A 24,150-nucleotide genomic window follows, 5' to 3' on the forward strand; every position below is an offset into this window, starting at 1 on the left:
GGTTTGATCCCCAGTTGTGGAGCGTAGGGAAGGCAACTAATTGACCAAACATCGATGTTTCTTTCTCTCTCTCTCCCCCACTTCCTCTCTCTAAGCATGTCTTCGGGTGAGGATTAAAAAAATAAAAATAAAAATACATGTGCTCATGGCCTCATAGCAGAGAATAAAAAAATAACAATGGAACAATTCTGTAAAGAAACCCCTACTTTAAGGTTACAATTATAAGATCTCATCAGGAAAACTGTCTTTAGCAAATTATAAAGCTCAGATAAGGATTCTTGATACAATATAGTTTACAAAGCAAATAGCTAAAACTGATTAACTCTTTCCTCTGCATTACAAACTTTTAATATTAGAACTCTCCCCCTCCCCCATGCCTAAAACTAGTTACCTACTTAGGAAGAGACTCAGGTGTCCCTATTACAAATCCAATAATATACTCATTTGTATTTTCAGTTTTCTACCAACAGATTCTCATGTGAAGTAGACAGCGAAAATGAATCTAGGAAACCACATTACCCAAGGATTCCACAGGGAACAGTAAGCTAAAAGGTTGTATTGGGGAAGGATGCCTTGTGCAGACAACATTTCAGATGCACAAATTGGACATTAGGAAACAATGTCTCATCCCTTAAGCCATAAAAGACAAAGGAAAATGCAAAACAAAATGCACCCAGAAGGGGAAAAACGAAAGGAACACTGACTTAGTAGCAACTTTTTATGTACAGCACTGCTAGGCATTTTAACTGTGTCACATTTTTTTGGTTGAACTGCACTGCTGACCCATGTGATAAGTAGTATGCCCATTTCTACACATGAAAAAAGGAAATAGCATTATCAACACTGTACCAGACACTGTTCAGTGCCCAGCATGTTATCTCAATTAGCTCTCACATTACCATTCCAGGTTGGTATCTCTATTTTAAAAATGGGAAAACAGGCCCAGAAATGTGAAGGTCACACACAGTGATGATACCAATTTTTAAGCCCACTGGCTTGAGCTGTCACACCTATCCCTCCCTAGCTATGCTTATAAACCCCAGTCGAGTCACATCATTCTTTGAAACCACAAGTTTTAAGGACTCAAAAAATCAAATAATCAATTCTCAATTATGGAAAAGTACTTCTCCAGGATTTTTTCAAAAATTTGTTTCTATTTTACTTGCTTGTTGACTATTTCTGTGTGCCATATCACCTCTTGAAAGGAGTGTGCAGGTAAATAAGGATTATGTTAGTATCAACTTCATAATTTATTAGAAGTTCTACTTGGAAAGGCTACATAGAAAGTTAATTCCTGATTCAAATATTTCTGAAACACTTGAATTTCCATGCTACATTCAATTTCTAACTATTATAAAAAATAACCAAGACTCAAAGAACAGCTTTGAACAAACGAGTGGTTCACGTTGTTTGGAAAAAATGTACTGCATGTATATCCTCCCCGACACTAAAATAAAGTCTCCTGTGTTAAGTACTGTGAGGGCTGTAATACTTCATGGCACAATAGGGTTCACTGAATAAAACTTCCAGTTCATTCTATGACCCAATGATTAATATTAAACTCCATTTATTACTAGAGAAGAAGAAAATGGAGTGGGAGGCAAGGTCCAAAAAGCAAAGAGAGGAAAAGTAGAAAATCAAGCAGATGAAAATCAGTTATGAATCTCCAAAAAATAAGAAGCTCATCCTAAGAAAGCCTTTCATGCACGAGAATACTCTGAATAGCTTTGTTCCTACTGAAAAAAACAAGACCTATGACTACCTTCAGTATGCTCTTTCCCTGAAAATATTGATCAAACTAGGCCATTAAATGCCAAGTTTTTAAACTTATCTGTACACAATATGAATACCTGGAGATCAGTCCACTCTCTGACAAAAAAACTCCTGTATTATTATTACAAAGCAAAGGCAGAAACTTAAACTTGCCTATTCTTGTTCTCTTCATGTGACACTTTTTCTGTATACAAGCAGTATTTTGAATATGCTGAACACTGAAAGATTGGAAATTATGATTAAATTAGAAATGGTGCTATTAACTGTGGATTGGTTCATTGTCATGTACTTTTATGCATAACAACATGTCTGAATTTTCAAGAGATTTGAGCTTGTTAGTGAACATACCTGTGTGGCAATCCATACACAGAGCATGCATTCTAACCAATTCGGTGGCCCTTGTAGAGTTCCGAAAGAGGAGAGAGCAGCTTTGCGCAGTGGCAGTATCGTAGCCAATGAGGTTTACCCGAGGCGCGACTAATCGGAAGAGGGGAGCGCTATCAAAAGACATCCCTGACCTCAAGAAGCAGAGGAAGTTAGCCACCAAAAGAAATGAAGTCCTGATGCATACATGCTACTATGGATGAACCTTAAAAACTTTGTGCTAACTGAAATAAGCCAGACACAAAAGGACAAAAATATTGTAGGATTCTAGTTACACGAAATACCCAGAAGAGGCAAATTCATACAGACAGGAAGTAGACTAGAGGTTACCAAGGGCTATGAGGGAGAATGGGGTGTTATTGCTTAATAATGGTTACAAAGTTTCTGTTTGGAGTGAAAAAACATTTTGGAAAAAGATAGTGGTGGTGACTGCACAATACTGTGAATGTACTTTAAAAAAAAAAGTTTTTATTGATTTCAGAGAAATGAAGGGAGACGGAGACAGACAGAAACATCAATGAGAGAGAAACACTAATCTGCTGCCTTCTACATATCCACCAGGGATCTGAGCCCACAACCTGGGCATACGGTCGGACTGTAAATTGAACCTGTGACCTCTTGATGAATGAGACAATGCTCAAACAACTAAGCCCCACCATCCAAGCACTATGAATGTACTCTTAAAAATGACTAAAATCACCTAACCTAAACCTAAAATTATAAAACTCCTAGAAGAAAATGTAGGGGGAAAGCTTCATGGTTTTGGACTTGGGCAATGATTTTTTAGGTATAAGACCAAAAGCGCAAGCAACAAAATGAAAAACAGACAAATGAGATGACATCAAACTTTAAAAAATATTAAGTTTTTAAAGGACACAACCGACCAAGTGAAAAGGCAACCTACAGAACGGAAGAAAGTACATGCAAATCAAAAATTAAAAAGGGGCCAGGCCAGGCGTGGCTCAGCGGTTGAGTATCGACTTAGAATCCAGGAGACTGCAGTTCAATTCCGTGAGCACACATGCTCAGGTTGCAGGCTCGATCCCCAGTAGGGGTCGTGTAGGAAGCAGCCAATCAATGACGACTCTCACCATTGATGTTTCTCTCTCTCTCTTCCTCTCTCTGAAATCAATAAAGATATATTTTTTAAAAAAATTAAAAAGGGGTTAACATTTAGAATATATTAAAAAAACTACAATTTCACAACAAAAAAATCAAACAGCTGTAGCTGGTATGGTTCAGTGGTTGGAGCATCCGCCTGCACACTGGAGCATCTTGGGTTTAATTCCCAGTCAAGGGCACATACCTGGGTTGCAGGTTCGATCCCCGCTCCCAGTCTGGGCTCCTGTGGGTGGCAACCATGTGTCTCTCTCACATCGATGTTTCTCTCTGTCTCTTTCTCTTTCTCCCCCTTCCAAAAAAAAAAAAAAAATCTGATTTAAAAATGGGCAAAGAACTTGAACAGACATTTCTGCAAAGACCTTGGCCAAAAACCATAATGTTCAACATCATTAATCAGTGAAATGCATATCAAAACCACAATGAGATATCATCCCATACCCATTAGGATAGCTACTCTTTTTTTTTTTTTTTTTTAATATCTTTATTGATTTCAGAGAGAAAGGGAGAGGGAGAGAGAGAAACATCAAGGATGAGTGAGTCATTGATCGGCTGCCTCCTGCATGCCCCCCACTGGGGACTGAGCTCGAAATTCGGTCATGTGCCCTGACCGGAAATCGAACCTGGATCCTTTGGATCATAGGTTGATGCTTAACCACTGAGCCACGCCCAGCTGGGCCAGGATAGCTACTCTTTAATAAAAAATTTAAAAACTGGGTAGCTCAGTTGGTTAGAGCATCATCCTGATATGCCAAGGCTGCGGGTTCGATCCCTGGTTAGGGCACATACAGGAATCAACTGGGAAGTGCATGAATGAGTGGACAACAAATCGATGTCTCTCTTTCTTCTTCTAAAATTAAATTAAATTTAAAACAAAAAACAAAAAACAAGTGTTGGCAACGATGTGGAAATATTAAAGCCCTTGTGCTACTTGATGGGACTGTAAACTTTCAGATTTGCAAGATAAAAATTCTGTAGATGCCCTAGCAGTTTGGCTCAGTTAAGAGTGCCGCCAGGCCCGGCCGGGCGTGGCTCAGCGGTTGAGCATCGACCTAGGATCCAGGAGATCAGGGTTCGATTCCTGGTGAAGGCACATGCCCAGGTTGTGGGCTTGATCAATGACTCTCTCATCATTGATGTTTCTATCTCTCTCTCTCCCTTCCTCTCTCTGAAATCAATAAAGATATATTTAAAAAAAAAAAAAAGAGTGCCGCCCAGCCAGGCGTGGCTCAGCGGTTGAGCATCTACCTAGGATCCAGGCGATCTGGGTTCAATTCCCGATCAGGGCACATGCCCAGGTTGCGGGCTCGATCAATGACTCTCTCTCATCATTGATGTTCCTAGCTCTCTCTCTCCTGTCCTCTCTGAAGTCAATAAAGATATATTTAAAAAAAAAAAAGTGTCTGCCCACAAACTAAAGGGTTCCAGGTTCAGTTCCAGCCAATGGCACGTATCTTGGTTGCAGGCTCGATTCCTGACCCCAGTCAGGGTGTGTGCAGGAGGCAACCAATTGATGTGCCTCTCTCACATCCATGTTTCTCTCCCCCCCCCCCCCCGCCCCTTCCTCTCTGAAAAGCAATGGAAAAAATATCCTCAGGTGAGGATTAAAAAAATTTTTTAAATTCTGTAGAGATTTCCCAACAATGTGAATACACTTAATGTCACAGAACTATACACTCAAAAATGGTTAAGATGGCCCTGGCCAGTGTGACTCAGTTATCTGGGCGATGTCCAGTGCACTGAGGGGTTGCCAGTTCAAGTCCCAATCAGGGCACATGCTGGGGTTACAGGCTTGATCCCCAGTGGTGTGCAGGAGGCAAATGATCAATGTTTCACTCTCACATCAATGTTTCTCTCTCCCTCTCCCTTCCTCTCTCTCTAAAAATCAATTAAAAAAAGTCTTTTAAAAAAAGTTAAGATGGTAAAGTTTATATTATGTGATTTTACCACATAAAAACCGCAAATATAAAAATTGGTTAAAATGGCAAATTTTGTTGTATTTCAATTAAAAAATAATTTAATATATCAAAACCCACTGAATTGTATGTTGTGTGAATTACATCTCAATAAAGTTGTTTAAAAAGGTGGGGGGGGGGAGCAGAGGAAACAGCAATTTGCTGGGAGTACCCAAAGCCTTGAACTCTGGAGCCTAATGCTCCTATTTCCTTCAAATTCACAGTGGCCTCCAGGTGACAATTCTTCTCTTTCCCTTTCCAGGCACACCACCACCCTCTAACTTCCCACTTCCTTATTAGGTCTAACCTCACAGTCAAAGTAAGTTAAAGAAGCTGCAGTAGCAGTCACAGGAAGGGGCAGGGAATGCTGGACTCACACTCCACATTTAGCAGCAGAGCCAAATCTTTATTTAAAAAAAAAATTTTTTTTTAAACCACTGTAGACATACAATAAATATTAGGTCTGTGCCCTTCCTCGCCTTCTCTTCCAGCTCAGCATATGTTTAAAGAGCGATTTTTCTGCTCCAGTACTGTGATATCCACTGACCTACCTCACATGTGCTAGAGCTGTTAAATACAGAGCACCATTTAAAATGTGGTTGTTAAACCCGCCTATCACCTATTATTAAATCTTAAAACACAGCAGAAAACTGTTACTAGGATAAGCCTCTTTTGGTAAAATAAGGAACATTTCTATAGCATATAAAACCGGTGATAAGACAAAGACTGGACATCAATAATTACCTCTGAGTGGTGCGACTAGGGGGAGTTTTTTCCTTTTTGGCTTACATGTATTTTTTTTTATAATGAACCTGTAACTTCTGCAATAATAAAAAAACCCAAGTTTTATAAAAATAAATCATCTGAAAAATAAATAAATAAATAAATAAATCATCTGATTCAAAATTTCACTGCCTGCCTCTTGAGCCACAGGCACTTTCACGTGCTACAGCACTGAGGCTGGATTAGCAACATGTGCGAGGTAGACACATTTCCTCCATTTTGCAGATGAGAAAAAACCGAGGCTCAGTTTGTGCAGCTAGTAACTGACAGCAAGGACTACGATCCAGGCCTCCTCACTTCAAACTCAGGGCCCTTTCCATTCCATCACATCTTAAAGGGCAATTTGCACGGTATTGTTTTTTAAAAATCTGATGAGACTCTTTTAAGAGGACTTGCTAGGTAACCTTGGGCAAAGTCACTTAACCTCTGGGGGCCTTCCCTTCCTCATCTAAAAAGTGAAGGGGTTGGAAAAGATATTCTGTCTCTAAGAACCCCACATGCTAATGGACTCTGAGCCCAGACATTATCTAAGAGATAACATCTAGAAGAAAACCCTACGGGCAAGAAGATAGGGCTGGAAATAAGTGGAGGCCTACGCTCCAGGCCAACAGCCATTCTGAATGGACACAGGTGGCGCACGGTCGAGAGGAAATTTGGAACCACTGGGGGAACCATAAACTTCCTGGTTAAAGCAACAGCTGAAAACTCCGGATTCAATCTTGGCTAACTCATGATCAGAAACCACATACTGTCAAGTCAGGAGAACAGAAAAAAAACGGGCACGGAAGGTATTGGGGTGACTGTAGCAACAGTTTACGCAAGCAATGGTAACCGTGATTTTTCCACGTGGGCTCGTTAACGTGAAAACAGAGAGAAAAAGAGCCCTGGGCGGTTCTGAGTGGAGACACCTTCTGCCTCACCGAGAATTTCAGAAGAGCCTGAAGCACGCACAGAACTCCAGGAGAGGCCACGCTCACAAAGAGTCGACCTAACACTTGTGGAAAAGGGGAAAGAATGCGATAAAAAAGCCTCCCCGTTCCGCAGAGAAGCCAAGAGCCCTGAGGAGCTGAAGTTCCCGTGCAGGAGTCGCTGGGCACCGGGCACCTCGCACGGCAGACATTACAGCGCTCCGTTCTACTCAGAACTGTTACGATACAGCCTCCAAACTCGGGGGCAATAAAAGTACAGCGTTGACTCGGCCGGCGAGAGAAAGGTTCCATTTTGATGAAACAGGCTCCGACCAACTACGAGGATGAGCCTAAAGCGACGAAAGGCTCCTTAAAGCTTGTGCAACAGTCTTAAGAGAATTCAAACGACACCCAGACCCGAGGACCACAGCCAAGACACCGGCGGCTTTAAATCCAAAACCAGGCGCCCCGCGGAAAGCTCCGCGATGCTCCCCGCGCCCCGGGTGCGAGATCGCAACCCAGCTTCTAGGCCACGACGGGGTGAGCACCTGACGTGGGGGAGGGCGAGCGAGGCCCTGGCGGATCTGGGCCGAGGAACCGGGGCTCTCCGCGCCCCTGAGGGGACGCGCTGCCCTCCGGGGACAGGGGTCCTGGCCCCCCCCAGGGACGAGCAAATGGAACACGTGGGGCGACAGGAGCAGGAAGGGGTGTCCCGGGCAGGCAGCCTGGGTCTGGCACGGCGGCCGGAAAAAGAAAAGAACGGAGCTGCCCCTGGGCAGGGAACGGAGCCGGCTGGGTCCGGAGGGTGAAGGCAAAGGGCGCGGGGAGAGGGAGCGAGGCCACGAGGAGGGCGGGTCTCCCTGGGCACCGGGGCACGCGCAGGGCAAACGCGGCGGGACCCGGGGAGCAGAGAACCCGGACACGCGGGAGGAGACGACGGCCCTGCCCCCGGGGCGCGCGGAAAACGAGGAGCGGCCGCGCCCCGAGGGCCTTGTGCCCCGCGGCCGCCCGGACCGGACCCGCCCCGCGGCGCCTCCCTCCAGCCTCCTTTCCCTCCCTCCCACCAGCGGCCCGTTATCCCGCGGCCGCCGCACTCACCAGCGGCTGCACCTGAGCCCGCCGCTGCCTCCGCTGCTGCCTGCGCCTCCTCAGCCGCCGCCGCCGCCGCCGCCGCCTCGCTGCTGAGGCCGAGTCCCGGGGGAGCCTCCGCGTCCCGCCGCCGCTGCCGCTGCCGCCAGAGCAGAACACCCCAAAATGGCGGCACTTCCGGCACCTACCACCGGCGGGGAGGGCCGGGGGGGCGGCGAGGAGCGCGTACCACGGCGGGGCCGCCCGCAGCGCAGACCCGAGCGGAGCGCGGCGCGGCGCGGCGCGGCGCAGGGGCGGGCCCACGCCCGGCGCTGCAGCGCCCCCTCGGGCTGGGGAGTGGAGAAGCAACTGCGCCGAAACCCGGCCGCAGGAGAACCCGCAGCTCTGGGAGCTCCCGGGGCGCATCCCTTTGTCTCCGAGCTCTCCTGGAGGGAAGGGTGGGAGGACCCCGGCCTGGGAACCTGAAGTTCTCGGCTCTGCGCACCGCGCCCACGGGAGCTCGGAGGACCTGATGGGCAAGGACCCCTGCTTGGCACTGAATATGCACATAGTGAAACGAGGATGGATGGATGGATGGATGGATGGATGGATGGATGGATGGATGGATGGATGGATGGATGGATGGATGGATGGATGGATGGGTGGGTGGGTGGGTGGGTGGATGATGGGTGGATGATGGGTGGATGATGGGTGGATGATGGGTGGATGATGGGTGGATGATGGATGAGCTGAAGGGAAGGGAAGGGTGTGCTTGGCCAGCCTTGGGCACATGACACACCCTCATTTCTGTCCCAGCCGAGGAGCAACAGGGTCCCGGCCTTCCTCCTCCTTTGCTGAATGTGAGTGGAATGTGAGTGGATTGCAAGCTTTCAGAATTAAGGGAATGCTTTCTAGCGGGATGATCCGCTGTGTGAACGCACAACCTTGCCAAATCCCTGCTGCGCCAGGAAGCTCATAAGGGGCCTGTTAAGAAACTGGTGGGTGATCTGGCCCCAAACTTCTTTCCGCAGGGGAAAAATTTTTTTTCTAAGCAACCCAGGTTAGGACCTTAAAGACCTCCTCCAGAGTGACTCTGGAATCCCAGGATCTAGGTGCAATGCAAACAGTACAATAGTTTGTTTTTTAAAAAGGCTAAGGTCGTTTATTCAGCGGGTTCTACATCTTGTTGGACAGTGAAATACAGAGAGAGAAATAAAACTTAGCTCTGGGGCCTTTTGGCCCCAACAACATGCAAATAACTCATGGGTTTGCAAATGAATTTTCTGTAACATCATCTGACTTCCCAGAGCAAATAATCCTTATACCCACAAATACTGATTATACCCTACCTTACCACAAAAAAAACAAGTGGACTCCCAAGCAGAAGCCTCAAGGGTTTTCCCATGTGTTGGAAGCACTTCTTTCCCCCTTGGCAGGAAAAAAAAACTAACCACAGTTTTTCTAGTACCATATACAGGTAGATGGGAAGAATCAGCCTCTAAGTTGTACACTGTCGTATTCCTTAATCGAATGCTCTCATTTATCATTTTATATACAATTATTATGTCAATTATATGATCATATTGATAATTTTATATGTAATTTACTGAAAACATCCTATATTTATAGACCATTATAGCTTGTAGAATGTTGTCACATACATTACCATAATTAATTTTTTTTTTTAATCACAAATAGGACTTTTTTAATGCTCACCTGAGGATATGTTTATTTATCTTTTCAGGGAGAGGAAGGGAGAGAGAGAGAGAGGAACATTGATGTGAAAGAAACATCAATCAGTTGCCTCCTGTATGTGCCCACCAGGGATCAAACCCACAACCTAAGTATCTGCCCTGACTGGGAATCAAACCCTTCGGTGTACAGGACAACGCTCCAACCAATTGAAATCAATAAAATAAAATTAAGTAAATCTCGCATATTAAGAAACAAAACAAGAACAAAAACAAAAACAGCCTCGCCGGTGTGGCTCAGTTGGTTGGGTGTCATCCCATGCACCAAAAGGTCGTTGGTTCAATTCCCGGTCAGGCACATGCCTGGGTTTTGGGCTTGATCCCCTGGTGGGGACATGATTCCCCCAGTGGGGGCGAGCAGGAGGCAGCAGATAGATGTTCTGCTCTTACATCAGTGTTTCTCTTTCTCCCTCCCTCCCTCCTCCCTCTCTCTAAAAATCAATACCCTGGCCAGTGTGGCTCAGTGCAGCTCAGTGCTTAGAGTATTGGCCTGCACACCGAAGGGCCGTGGTTTCAATTTCCGGTCGAGGGCAACTACCTGGGTGGCAGGTTCAATCCCCTGCCCAGGTCGAGCGTGTGCAGTAGGCAACCAATTGATGTGTCTCTCTCACAAGGATATTTCTCTCTCCCCCCTCCCCACTCTCCCTAAAAATCAATTGAAAAAATATCCTGGGGTAAGGATTAACCAAGAAAAAGTAAAAATAAAAAGACATATATAGGTGTGTGTGTGTGTGTGTGTGTGTAGATGTACACATATATATGTGTATACTGCATACATATGTATGTAATGTCAATTCTTCCTCATTGTCAACAGCTAAGGGAAGAGATATTCTCTCTTGTAGGAAGCAAATATGGGGAGATGTGAGCTGGGGAAGGAGGAATGAGAAATAAAGTCCTGGCAGCGTGTGAGCCCCTGCTGATGTCTGCTGCCAGCTGCACATTTCCCTTTCTGAAGTTTGTTATGTGAGCTATAGGTCATCCTTTTGCCAAGGCTCAGAAAGGGCTGGGCTTCAGAATGCAGGTGTTCATCAATGAATGAATGAACAAACTGTGGTGTATACATAAATGGCATATTGCTCAGCCTTAAAAAAGAAGGAACTTCTGGCACCTGCTACAACACGGATGAACCTTGAGGACATGATGCTAAGTGAAAAAAGTCACGAAGGACATATACACGGTATTCCACTTATATGAAGTACCTGCCGTAGCCAAGGACATGGAGGCAGAAAGTAGAACGGCGATTTCCAGGGGTGCGGGGAAGATCATCATGTCTCCAGGATTCCCTAATCTGAGGCACTGGCTCTCCCATTCTTTTTTTCATGCTTTGACTTGATAAAAATCAGCTGAGTCAGTTGTTTCTGTAAAATGTTTTATATTCTGGATTTATCTGTTGCTCTCCCGTGATGACATTTAACTTACCCCTTTACCGCCTATGTTCCCTGTAAAATGAAAGTTAGCTTTTGAGGCCTGGTTAAGATCAGTTTCAACTTTTTTGAGGTCAGTGCTGTGAACACCATGCTGCATCACTTCTGGAGGCCAATGAGGTCAGGTTGTTCTGCTTTTATCCACGTGGAGATTAATCAGTTTGGGTGGCCTTGGCCTGATCCCTCCGTGGGAGTTTCCTATCAGCTTTTCATCTCATGCTTTTATCCATTGACGACCACTGACTGGATCAATTATTTCACCAGGGATTGCAAAATGCTGAGTTTCTAATTTTATTATTCCTTCCACATTTGTTAACAGGAAGCCTGCTGTAGAGAAGAACTTTCCCGCACCAACTGGGGATATTTGGTTATCCTGAAATACAGTTCATACAGCAAAGGCAAGAGAATAGAGGGGCAGAACCCCTCACTGGTGTTGTTCACCGATGTATCCCAAGTGCTGGGGTATTATCTGGAAGATACAGGCCGCTCAATAAATATTTTTATTTTTTATTATTTTAAAAAATGTCTTTATTGATTTCAGAACCAGGAAGGGAGAGGGAGAGAGAGAGAAACATCAATGACGAAGGAGCCATTGATCGGCTGCCTCCTGCACGCCCCCGACTGGGGACGGAGCCTGCAACCCAGGCACGTGCCCCGCTGGGGAATCAAAGGCAGATCTCCTGCATCTTAGGCTGATGCTCCACCTCTGGTGTGTGGCGCTGGCTGGGCTCAATAAACATTTTTAAAGTTGAATTGAAAGCCATATATTGGAATACCGTGTAGCTCATTGAAAAGGATAGAGGAAATATTTATCTATATATTGGCATGACATAATACTTACATTGCCGAGTGAAAAAAGGTCGCAAAGCAGTAAATAATAGGATGTCAACTTTATAAAAATGTATATTTTAAATGTATCAGCCCTGCTGGCGTGGCTAAGCGGTTGAGCATCAACCTAGGATCCAGAAGATCGTGGTTTGATTCCCGGTCAGGGCACATGCCCAGGGTTTCAGGCTGAATCCCCGGTAGGAGGCGTGCAGGAGGCAGCCCATCAATGACTCATCATTGATGTTTCTATCTCTCTCTCTCCCTTCTTCTCTCTTAAATCAATAAAGATATATTTAAAAAATAAATAAAAATAAATGTATCAAAAATAGGATAGATTAATGGGTGAGTGTGATAAACAATAAAATGTTAATTGTAGAATTTAGATGGTGGTTATATGGGTTTTCCCTGTTCAATTTATTCAGTTTTTCAGTTATTTATTTTATTATGAAAATGTTCATCACAAACTGTTGGTAATACATATATATATATATATACATATATAATATATATATATATATGTCTGTATTTTAAAGAGTGGGTTTCAGGGTAAGGATAGAACTTTTCAGGTTATACACTTTATATATAAAGCAAAAATTGTAAATAATCCTTTGACACAATAATTCCACTTTTAGGAACCTATCCTACTATAATAATTCTAAATGCAGAACATATAGAAATGAATATAGAAAAAAATTCATGCTAGAAATGTTTGGAAACAAAAATTTGGAAATAGCCCGAATGTCTAATTATAGAATGATTACATTACGGTGTAGTAATTAGGTTCATTTTAAATGATTAAGACAATATAATAACATGGAAAGTGCTTATGATTAAGACAATATAATAACATGGAAAGTGCTTATAACGCAGCATTTAGTGACACAAATTTTTATCAACATAACAATGATTTTTTTAAAAAGGTTACACATAGATTACATAGTGTTATCATAAGACCCAACAGTTCTTTCTTAGGTGGATATCCAAGAGAAATGAAAACATTTATGTCCACACACACACAAAAACTTGCATATGAATGTTCATAGCAGCATTATTCAAAATAGCCCCAAAGTGGAAACAACCCAAATGATTATCAACTGATAAATGGAGGAACAAAGCATGGTATGTATACCTATACAATGAAATATTATGTGGCAATAAAAAGAAATACAGTATGATACATGCTACAATATGGATGAAACTTGAAACATTATGCTAAGGGAAAGAAGCCAGACACAAAGGAAACATATGGCGTGAGTCCATTTATTTGAAATGTCCAGAACAGGCAAATCTGTAGAAACAAAGTAAATGAGTGTTTACCTAGGGGTGTTGGTTTGCGGGAAATGGGGAGTAAGTAACAATGGGCACAGGGTTTCTTCAAGGGTGATGAAAATGTACTAAAATTGTTTGTGTGATGACTGCACAACTCTGTGAATACGCTAAAACCACTGACCTGTACACCTCCAATGCTTGGACTGTACGGTATGTGAATTGTATCTCAACAAAGCTATTGTAAAAAAGAAAATTTTTAAAAATGTCTTCATGGATTTCAGAGAGAGGAAGTGAGAGGGAGAGAGAGATAGAAAGATCAATGACAAGAAAGCAATTGACTGGTTGCCTCTCGCACAACCCCTACTGGGGATCAAGCCAGAAACCTGGTTGTGTGCCCCGACCTGACTGGGAATCGAATGGCGATCTCCTGGATCTTGGGTCAATGCTCAACTGCTTAGCCACACCAGCTGGGAAAAAAAAAAATTGTTTTTAAATTATACAAATAGGCCCTAGCCAGTTTGGCTCAACAGTTAGAGCATCTGCCCGTGGACTGAACGGTCCCAGGTTCGATTCTGGCCAAGGGCACCTACCTGGGTTGCAGGTTTGATCCCTGCCCCTCATGGGATGCTTTCAAGAAGCAACCAATCAATGTGTCTCTCTCACATCGATGTTTCTCTCTCTCCCCCTTCCACTTTCTTTTTTTAATCTTCGCCTGAGAATATTTTTTCTATTGCTTTTCAGAGAGTGGAAGGGAGAGAGAGAGGAAAAGAAACCACCATGTGAGAGAGACACATTGACTGGTTGCCTCCTGCAGGAGCCCCAACCAGGGCTGGGAATGGAGCCTGCAACCGAGGTACGTGCCCTTGGCTAGAATCGAACCCAGGACCCTTCAGTCCACAGGCCGATGTTCTAACCACTGAGTCAAACTGGCTAGGGCTCCCGTCCACTCTTTTTGAAAAGCAATGGAAAAAATATTCTCTGGTGAGGATTAAAAAAATAAAAGTACAAATAATAAAGAAAATTAGAGGAAAAAACTAATGTACTGTATTTGAGATGGTAGGATTACAGATGATTAAAGTAAGTTCTACTATCCTGTATTTTCCAGTTGTCATGGTATTACTTTAATGAAGGAAAAATAAGCCAGTTTTAAAAACACCAGATGCATCTCTCAACTATTTAAATGTAAACAAGCAGCATTACAACCATTTCTCGTACCCCTTTGTGGACTGTGGGTTTTGTATTTAAGCGTATCATATTTTTCTGAATGGCTTAGTAACGTATTTTTGTATTATTATAGTTTTTCCATAATAGGTGACGGGTCAGGGGGAGGGAGCCATGACTTCAGGCAGGTGGGGGTGGCAAAGGCCTTGCCAACCCGGGTTCCCCGTTTGCCCCGCCGGCCCCTCCGCTTAAACGCCGCAGCCCCTGCTGCTCAGCCCTCGGGGCCTCCCCCACCCGGCTCTTCCGGGCGCGGGCTCCGGCGTCGGCGCGGCCCCGCCCCCCCGGTCAGAGCCCCGCCCCCGGCCGCGTCACGGGCCCCCAGGCCATTGGCCAGGGCCCCGCCCATTGGCCAGGGCCCCGCCCCTCCGCCCGGGTCACAGTTCCGCACGCAGGGGTCAGAGCCCCCCTCGCCCGGGGGTCACAGCCCCCTCCCGCGGGAGGAGGGTCGCCGGCCGCAGACATGGGGCGCAGTTTGACCGGCGGTAAAGTCCCGAGCCCCCGGCTCCCGACGCGCCCGCCGTCGGCCGGGGCCCTGGTTTTCCGCCCAGGCTCCCGGGGTTCCTCCCCCGAGGCCGGCGGCCCCTCCTCCGGCGCCACGCAGCGGGTCCCGGGATCCCCGGTGTCGGTCGTGGAGTCCGCCGGGGCCAGGCCGGAGAGCTCGCCGCCCGAGAGGCCCTTGTCCCCCGCGCCGTCTTCGCGGGAGGCCCCGGACGACTCGCAGCCCCCGTCCTCGCCGCCCTCCTGGCTCTCCTCGCGGCCGTCGACCTCGAGCCCGGCGGTGGACTGGTCGCTGCTGCGCCAGGCCCCGTGGGGCGGGATGGCGGCCGGCACGTTGCTGGAGGCGGGCCTGGCCCGGGTGCTCTTCTACCCGACGCTGCTGTACACGATGCTCCGCGGGCGGGTGCCGGGCCCGGCGCGCCGCGACTGGTACCACCGCATCGACCGCACCGTGCTGCTGGGCGCGCTGCCGCTGCGGAGCATGACGCGCCGGGTGAGCGGGCGGGCGGGCCGGGGGCGGGGCGGGGCGGGCGCCGCCGCCTCGGCGGCCGGTCTGAGCCCCCTTTGCCTCGGCAGCTGGTGGAGGACGAGAACGTGCGCGGGGTGATCACCATGAACGAGGAGTACGAGACCAGGTTCCTGTGCAACTCGGCGAAGGTGCGGGGCCGGGGGCGGGGGGCGGGGGGCGCAGGGGACCGCGTCCCGGAAGCTGGTGTCCGGGCTTCTTCGCCGGGTCCGGAGCGAGGGCCTGGTACTCTTGTGCGTAAAAGGCTGCGCCTGAAGGTAGAAACTAATTGTGAAACAGAAACTGCTGCGAAAGGCGTCTGAAAGCAGAGTTGATAAAGCCCGAGGACCCCGCAGTGCACGCATGTATTCTTAAGGTCGGCAATTTAGAGTCGGTAACCCAATTGGAAAGGCAGCTGCTTCTCTTTGGCTTGCTGATTTTTCATTCATTCAACACTTAGGAGCACTAAGTATGGGTCAGGCGCTGCCCTAGAGTTACCCTCCACCCCCAAAGAGTACATTTATCATAAAACAGCCCATTGGGAAAACGGCATCCGGTTAATTTGGTTCTCTTTGAGGGACTTTTTATTCATATGTTAGAGATGTTGTTGAGTTACAAAGCACGGTCACGACAAAGTTCAAGCCTAAAACATAAGGTTCATTAAGTGTGGATGCTTGTTTGTGGAACTCTCCACAGAGGTTACTAGACATAGCCCTGTCTTTATATAAAGATGTTGTCCTGTCTTTATAGTGTTTGACCTCTCTCAGCGCTACACAATTATCTTTGTTTACTGTACTAATATGGCCTGATGAAGAAGCCGTAATTTCAACCCTTAGATTTTTTGAAACCTTAAAAATAATTGTGACTCACATTTAAAATATATCGATTAGTGATGGCATACGATTTAAGGAATGGATAACAGCTCCTTCGATTTCCCAAAGTACTTAGCCACAAAGCCTCAGGAGCTGTTGGCCAGAATGGTAAATGTTCCAGATTGTGGTCAGTCCTGTGGAGCAAGAGGAGTCACAGAAAGCGCTTGGTCTCTGGATGTGAGGCACTGATATTTGTACGATGTATCTATATTATCCCACTAGCCTAGAGAAAAGAAATTTCCAAAGCAGTGGTTTTCACATTGTAATATGTCTAAGAATGAGCTGGCAGTCTTATTAAAATGTCGTATTCCTAGGTACAACCCCCATAGATTCTGACTCAGTAACTTTAGGGTGGGTTCCAGGAATCTAAATATTTAACAAGCTCCCCAGGAGTTTCTGGTATAATTGAAGCATAAGCCACTTGCTGCAAAACTGCCATTTGTTTGTTTCATGAGCTGTATTGACCTTCATTGAGTCCTAAAGCCCCTGATTCTCGCTAAAGAGATTTAACAAGAGTATCTGAAGTCTTAAAGCAAAAACAGACCCCCCCCCCCAAAAAGTTGCCCAGTCCACCAGAGGCCCTTTTCCTATTTCTGATTCTTTTCTTCTTTGCTAAGTGATAATATTGCAGTAGCAAAGGTAGGTGCATTGTTTTAACTTAAAAATGATAACTCTATTTTTCTACCACGTACCCTCTCAAGAAAAAAGTGATAAAACAAGAGGAGACTTATGGACCGAGAAACAGAAAGCTGTTGTAAAACGTAGTAGCCCAACCCCACAACTAAGGTCACTGCACAGGGACCAAGATTATGCAAACACACAGTTGCACAACTTTTGTATATGAATTTTAAACAGAAAATGTTTTGCAGCTAAAACTTTAAATACCCAAAGGGCACTTTCAGAACACTTTAAATCTTGGACATAATTATAACTCAGCAGCATAGTAATTGTTTGATGAAAGACCAACTATGTAGGTCAGCCATTTAAAAGATATTTCTGGCCGTGGCTGGTGTGGCTCAGTTGGTTGAGCACTGTACTGTGCTTCAAAATGTTGCTGATTCAATTCCAGGTCAGAACACATTTTCCCAAGTTTCAGGCCCCATCCTGGGTCTGGGTGCATTCATGCATGCTGGAGGCAGTTGATTGATGTTTCTCTCCCTCTCCTTCTTTCTCTAAAAATGCCAATAAAAACATTTAAATTTGTTTTTCTGGGGAAAAACACACAAAATATTTCTGTAAGAAGTTATGTGTTCAGAATAAACAGTAAACGGTATATTCACAGTATAGTAGACCCTCAAACTTCCTTGTTGCTTTGCAATGCCCCTTGGGAGTCCATCTTCATACTACTAACAGCTGGCTTTTTTCATTCTCTTTATGCTGGTGTACCTGGTTTCAGGCGTGGAGGAAAGTAGGAGTTGAGCAGCTGCGACTCAGCACAGTAGACATGACTGGAATCCCCACCTTGGCTAACCTTCAGAAAGGAGTTGAGTTTGCTCTCAAGTACCAGTCACTGGGCCACAGTGTCTACGTGCATTGTAAGGCTGGGCGCTCCAGAAGTGCCACGATGGTGGCAGCGTATCTGATTCAGGTAGGAAAGGTCTTTCTGGATTGGTCCGTTGACAGCAGATTTCCAGAACTTCAGTAGCATAGTCTATAGGTGGGCCTTGCTGGAAGGAGCCGTCTCCCCAATTTCAGGCTGTTAGACGGTGGAAAGCACCTGAGCTTTGTAGATAGGCTGACCTGTGGCTTTTCCACTTGCCAGCTATGTGACCTTATGCAAAAATGGCTTCTCTCTTTGATGCTGTTTTCTTAAATGAAATGTTATGAAGCTTGAATGAGAAAGTATGTCAAGCACTGACCTCCAGCAGGCACTCAATAAATGGAGTTGCAAAGGATATTAACACCAGCTGAAGGCTAGAAACACTTGTTAAAAATAGCATGTCAGAAGTCTAATACTGTAAACAGTGCTGATCACTTACAGCTCTATAGTACTTTCTTGAAGTATTTCAGAATAGAGCTCTGGACATTAGTTTCTGGAAACAGAATCCAATGGGATTTTGCCTATCAATTTGTTATGATCAGCAGATGGGATATTTTAAAAAATATTTAGAAGCAAATACTCTTATCATTCCATTGTATGCCCCGTTTGGCTTATTTTTGTTACCTGTCTGGCTCCTGTAGAGCATTTACTAAGTCATGTGGATAGTTTAAGGAAAAAGGCCATGTAGAGATAACCAGCCTGGCCTTGTTTGTTACTGTGGACTGGTGAGTACGATTTAACAATATTAAAGCTTTGGTCATTAGGACTGTTTGCTAGAAACAAGGTCTCAGGAGGATATTTTGGGCCAATTGAGAATTGAACTGGCAGGCTAGAAATTTGTATTCTCTTGGTTCTATTGAGTTCTAAACCAATAAGTTTAGGACACAAAGATAACCCTCCCAGTAAAAATTAAGGTGCTGTTTTTCCAGCCATGGTGATAAGTTGCATAAAAACATCTACTCTTTCCAGGCAACTTGTACCCACTGGTCCAGCTCAGGGAGGATATCTAGTAGGCCTAGACAAGCTTGAATTTAGGATCTAAGCTCCACATGGTCAACCTTCTTTTGCCAGGGTTTGGCAGAGCAAGAATTAGGTAGGAAGACTGACTTGTCCCGCCAGTCTGTAATTTGGGACTGGTTAACTGAGGGTGCTAAAGTGCTCCCATAATATATGGGACATGGTTTTTAACTACCCCTCCAAAGGAGTTTTAAAAAATGAAATTCTGGGAGCCTGTTAGCACCTGTCATTAGGTCAAGGACACCTTATACCGGCTTCTTTCTATGCTGATTTCCCAACCCTGTACCCTCAGGTGTACAACTGGAGCCCAGAGGAGGCTATAAGAGCCATCACCAAGATCCGCTCACATATCTACATCAGACCTGGCCAGTTGAAAGTTCTCAAGGAATTCCACAAGGAGATTAATTCAGGGGCAGCAAAGAAGTATCACACATCACAGACATGAAGTATGTGGATTAGAAAGAACTCAAGACAACCCTGCTGGCAATAGAATGAAAATGTTTAACAGGACCAATGGGGCTTAAGCCAGACGTCATAACAGAAGTGTGTTAAGTATGGGTAATTTTGCTCTTGGTCTTGGTTTCATTTTCTTGAAATAACACTGTTGTATAGCTGGAAAGATTTAGCATGGCTTCTATTTGCAGAGTATGGGGATGTGGGTGTCTTATTTTTTTAAATAGGGTCAAAAGAAATCTATCGTGCACCTAACGCTGTACCTAATGCTATTTAGCATCATAACTCAAAGACATTTAACACTAGGAAAGAGAAGAAATACTCAGTTCTGGCTCTTTGCCACTGTCAGAATCTCAATTCACTGGCCCCTCACTTTTGGAGCAGTGATCCTGTGTGTAAAAAAGGAAATACGGGATTCAGTCAGGATTGTGACTGACTTAGAAATGTGTGCACATGTAATTAGTTTCCCTTAGGAAGTCACCCCTTCAGAATTCAAAACAGACACACATATCCCTTTAGAAACTTTGATTTTTATTTATATGAGCAGTTCCTAGCTCTTGACTGGGCTTAGAACTTTTAAAAGAGTAGAGACCTTAATATATTTGAGTTTGAAAAATGTTTCTGCTTAATAAACAATCCTTTCTACATTTTTCCTGGCTTATCCCTTACAGTAAGCCAAAAATCAAACCCAAGTATACATTTCTTGACAGACAGATGAGAAAACAATAGGACGTCCAGAATTCTAGAGTTGACTCTTGCTGGTGAAGGACACCTTCAGCTTTGTCCATTCTCCCAATCAAAGCCTGAAGGAAAACTCTTAACACCTAATTCTTTGTGAAAAAATTACCAAATAGCCACTTTGCAGGCTATGGAAGAAAGGGGAAGATTGGGCATCTTTCCTTCTGTCCTGGGATCAGGGGTGCTTTTACTTAACATTGACCAGGTAAAGAGGGGAGACTGTGCCTAAGATCTGAGAAGAGGCTTGCTCTAAGGAACCTGCGGTGAGGCACAGGTTACCAGGGGATGGCAGAGAACAGGCTGAGCTGCTCTCTGTTCAAGCAGCCAGCTGGGCAATGGTCTAGAAAGCCCCCCAAAGGGCTACCCCTATTGATTGGGGGAAGGGCTGAGTGCTGCCTTTCTTGCACTCTGAATTGGGGCCTTGGGGACTCTGAGTTGGGATGGGTAGGTGCCAGGAAAGGGAGGGCAAAGGTCAGCCCCCCCACCCCCCCAGCCTCAGGCCAGCACAAACTGCAGATTAGTAAGCAGCACCTTAATGCCTCTGGTGACCGTTACAGTGGAAGTGGCAGGGTCAAGCTTGTAGGTATTGGCATCCCCCTTTTTATATCGGTCCCGAAAAACATAAATGCTCCCATTGCAGCTGGCAATCTTCCAGAGGGATGGGGCTGAGCTCCAGGCCTCAGGAAGGCAAAGCCGGGTAAAACTGTCTAGCAGGGGATTGTAGCACAATAGGGAGTCCCCTTCAGCCACGATGAACACCAGATCTTTATGCACAGCTGCATGCATGCGGCCTGCAAAGGGCAGCACATAGGGCTTCACATGGCATTTATCTGTCTCTGTATCAAAGCACTGGATGAGTCGGGAAGGTTTGGTGAAGAAGTCCAGGTCGTTTTCCTCCCCCCCCAGTAAGTAGATGATCCCATTGAGATTGGCTCCAGCGGCCCCTGACACAGCCACCTCTAGCTGAGTTGTCTCTGTCCAGACGTTATCACCTACCCGGTAGTAGATAACTGCATTGGAGAGGGTATCCTGCAGTGTCTTGCCACCCAGTGAATATATGGCATCTTTCCCGGGCACAGACACCAGGGTGTGCTGGAGCCGGTCCCGGGGTAAGGGTGCACACCACTCCCAGTCCACGGTGGCGTTGTTACACTTCCACATGCGCCGTGGGATGGACCCTCCTACCACGTACAAGTCTCCACCATGCTTGCAGGCTGCAGTGATCTGGTGGCACAAGCTGTTTTGGCCACTTACACTGATGGAGTCATCTTCAGCACAGTGCAAGGACACAGCCAACGAGTGGGTACGAGATGACTCTTTCCCAATCAGATAAATGTGCACATTCTCCCCAATTTCCTATTGGAAAAATTAAAATTATAAATGATATCTATCGGTTCTAGGCCAAGGCTCAGCTGAGACTCACAGCCTTAATGTCCTGGGCCACACAGTTGTATTTTGCTCACACTTACTCCCCTCTAGTTTCTATGTGTGACCCTGACTCTCCAATCACTTTCTTCCAGGCATTTTATGCCGTGGCAGGGAATCTGATGCACTCATCCTTTCAGCTTCTTAAAACTATCATGAGCTGGTGATTTAGACAAAGGGTGCTTAATACTGTCAATGCAGTGACGAAAGTAGTTCTCTCAGGGGCTCTGGAGCTCAGAGGCTGGTGGCCTCCTGCACATGTCGTTCTCTCCCGGCTCCTATCCACCGCAAGCCAGAGACAACTTACCAGCCATCCCAATGGCTGCTATTGTGTCCCAGCCCTAGAGAAATCTGCCTTACCTTCAAGCTAGTCCTAAGTGACTCTGCAAAAGCTTCTCTTTCCTCTTTATTAAAATTGATCCAGGCTTCTATTGCCTCTGTTGGGTTCTGGGAACATGGAACTCCATCTGTTGAGAGCCAGAGGAAAGGCATGGTCAAAGCACTCTGACAATCTGAAAGGGAGATTTAGAGCCAGGGGCTTTAAAGAGGTGACCCACTTTGTTAGACGGCCATATGTGTATGTGGACACGTATGATCTCAAATTGCCTTATTTTTTTAATCAAAATGGATGGCCTGATATACTCCCATTTGCCACGGAGGCAATCTACTAGGCTGAGGAGCTCACACCTAAAGTATGTTTATACCTCACTTGCAGGGTCAGGATTGTTACCTAAACTTGGCCCACCACTTAAAAAGTTTTTAGGTATCTTGACTCATCCATCATAAATTTATTTAGGTAACAGGTACACGTAGAGTGCAGGATGGGTAAGAACACCTATGCATAGGGGAGATTAGAGTATAAATACAAATACTTCCTCACGACCTTCTGCTGCTTTTCCTGGAATCTTCCTCAGAAAGGGGCTCTGTCTCTGACAGCAGCTACACCAAATCTCAACTCTATTTCTTTCAGAAGGTATCTAAATTCCCACCAATAACACTGCAAACACCAGGAAGCCTGAGGGTTCCTTTCTCTTGAACTAGAATGTCCACTGAACATCATACCCAAGTAGCTGGGTAAAATATGCCCCCTTCCTCAACTTACCAGAGATGATATCAGTGAGTAGATGGTGGGGCAAGTGGAGAAATTCCTCTGTGCCCTGCAGCTGGGCCAGATGGGCTTTGGCACAGTGCTTGGCAGCAGTGTAGAGCTCAGGATCACTGTGCCGATCTGCCAGCCACATCACCTGAAGGCAGTTCCCCACCTGCACTGTGCGGGCCAAAAACCGAGAACATTCCTCAAAGAGAGATGTCAGCTGATACATGTCTGACACCTCATAAATTTCCTGCAGCTCATCAGCTCGAAGTTTCACAGTCCCATGGTAGATATAATCAACCAGGAGCTGGAAAACAGACTCACTGACATCCTGCAGCACAATTACCCGGTTGTGGGCCTCCTTCAGGTTGGAAGTGAACATGGACCGGAAGAAGCAGCTCTGAGCTGAGAGGACTAGCCGGTGGAGCTGAAACTCCCGGCCTTCCACTGAAATGGTGACATCAGCAAAGAGCTCTTCCTCCAGACACAGTTTCATGATGCCCTGAGCCACACGGCCTGAATGTGACCGATCTTTGAAAGTGTAGTTCACAAAGTAGTTCTCATCCATGGATGCTCCAGGCTCCTCCGGTGATTCCATGGTAGCCAGCTTCTCTCTCTGCCAGTTGTCTGCAAAGCAACAGCACCCTCAATAACTTGGGGAATCCACAGTCACAGTCTATGAATTTAGCGGTGCAATTCAGAGGGAGAAGGAAAACCTGAGAGCAAAGTGGGCCCAGGTTGGCCTTAGTGCTGGCCCTGCCAATAACATCCCTAATGACCCCCTTCAACCACAGCTGGGTTCATTCTGCAGTGGCACCCCATCCCTAATACAATCAATACAATTTCTTACTCTGGGTGTTTCCCTGAGAAAGCATGGTATATTCCTTTCCCTGATGTAACAAAAGGCCTGTTATTTTTGGTCACAGCAAGGAGATGGTGTAAGCCAATGATCTTAAAAACCTGGCAAAGAGCCTCACAAACCAAATAACTATTAGGTAAAAAACTAGAGAGGCTCTGGACAGTAGAACCAGACAAGACACTCCCAAGTCCTTGTGTCCAGGTAGACGTCCTCCCTTCCCCCGAGCGCATGGAGTTCAGATGTTCCTATGCTAGGCTTGGCTGGGACATCTGTCACCCGCACATTTGCTCTTTCCTGAGCTCCTTCCCCCCCCGCTCCCCCAAATAACTCCCCAAGGCTCCGTCCCAGAACTCGAGACAGAGCCCTGTCGTCCCCAGCCTGGGGCAAAAGAAGGCCCACTGCCACGTGCAGTGTCGCCGCACCACCTGGAGTCGCCTGGGAAACAGTCGCCAGGGAAACAGTTCTCTCCGCCCCGCAGCGCCCCGGAGGCCCTCCAGCCCCGGTCAAAAGCTTAGCTTACGGAGCGGGGAAGGGGTGTGGAAATGTAGAACGCAGAACCCCCGCCCCTTCCCCTCCTCTCACCCGTCCAGTTCTTTAGGGTCCTCGCCCGCCTTCTCTCCAGCTCCTGCCACACCAAGCTAGGGCCGCGCTCACCTTACGATATCCC

At 46.0% G+C, this 24,150-nt stretch overlaps 3 protein-coding genes across 3 annotated transcripts in view; 1 reads left to right on the forward strand and 2 right to left on the reverse strand.

The window, feature by feature from the left end:
• The window catches only part of CELF1 (CUGBP Elav-like family member 1), a 69,410-nt gene extending 61,310 nt beyond the window's left edge, over nt 1-8,100 (reverse strand). Inside the window, exon 1 of the mRNA XM_087821876.1 lies at nt 8,021-8,100. The gene's annotated coding sequence lies outside the window, so the exon portion shown is untranslated. The remainder of the gene's footprint in view (nt 1-8,020) is intronic.
• A 6,824-nt stretch (nt 8,101-14,924) lies between these two features.
• Nucleotides 14,925-20,018, forward strand: PTPMT1 (protein tyrosine phosphatase mitochondrial 1). The gene is made up of 4 exons (XM_087821878.1): nt 14,925-15,474; nt 15,558-15,638; nt 17,755-17,946; nt 19,208-20,018. Exons 1-4 carry the CDS (start codon nt 14,944-14,946, stop codon nt 19,358-19,360), a joined length of 957 nt encoding a protein of 318 aa, XP_087678004.1. The 5' UTR covers nt 14,925-14,943; the 3' UTR covers nt 19,361-20,018.
• On the reverse strand, nt 19,879-24,095 carry KBTBD4 (kelch repeat and BTB domain containing 4). Its single transcript, XM_016203987.2, has 4 exons — nt 24,066-24,095; nt 22,634-23,251; nt 21,892-21,998; nt 19,879-21,462 (listed from the first exon to the last, which is right to left on the reverse strand). The coding sequence occupies exons 2-4, from the start codon at nt 23,220-23,222 to the stop codon at nt 20,602-20,604; spliced, it is 1,557 nt and encodes a 518-aa protein (XP_016059473.1). The 5' UTR covers nt 23,223-23,251; nt 24,066-24,095; the 3' UTR covers nt 19,879-20,601.
• Between the last annotated feature and the right edge of the window lie 55 nt (nt 24,096-24,150).

Source organism: Miniopterus natalensis, chromosome 11, assembly GCF_054644295.1.
Source record: "Miniopterus natalensis isolate mMinNat1 chromosome 11, mMinNat1.hap1, whole genome shotgun sequence".
NCBI classification, from domain to species: domain Eukaryota; kingdom Metazoa; phylum Chordata; class Mammalia; order Chiroptera; family Miniopteridae; genus Miniopterus; species Miniopterus natalensis.

Excerpts from the sequence above, each read along its gene's own strand:
- PTPMT1 (XM_087821878.1), top strand. The coding sequence starts at position 14,944 with ATGGGGCGCAGTTTGACCGGCGGTAAAGTCCCGAGCCCCCGGCTCCCG. Across the intron at positions 15,639-17,754 it reads TCCTGTGCAACTCGGCGAAG|GCGTGGAGGAAAGTAGGAGT; the intron begins GTGCGGGGCCGG and ends ACCTGGTTTCAG. Across the intron at positions 17,947-19,207 it reads TGGCAGCGTATCTGATTCAG|GTGTACAACTGGAGCCCAGA; the intron begins GTAGGAAAGGTC and ends CTGTACCCTCAG.
- KBTBD4 (XM_016203987.2), bottom strand. The coding sequence starts at position 23,222 with ATGGAATCACCGGAGGAGCCTGGAGCATCCATGGATGAGAACTACTTT. Across the intron at positions 21,999-22,633 it reads ACTCACTGATATCATCTCTG|ATGGAGTTCCATGTTCCCAG; the intron begins GTAAGTTGAGGA and ends GGCTCTCAACAG. Across the intron at positions 21,463-21,891 it reads CACTTAGGACTAGCTTGAAG|GAAATTGGGGAGAATGTGCA; the intron begins GTAAGGCAGATT and ends TTTTTCCAATAG.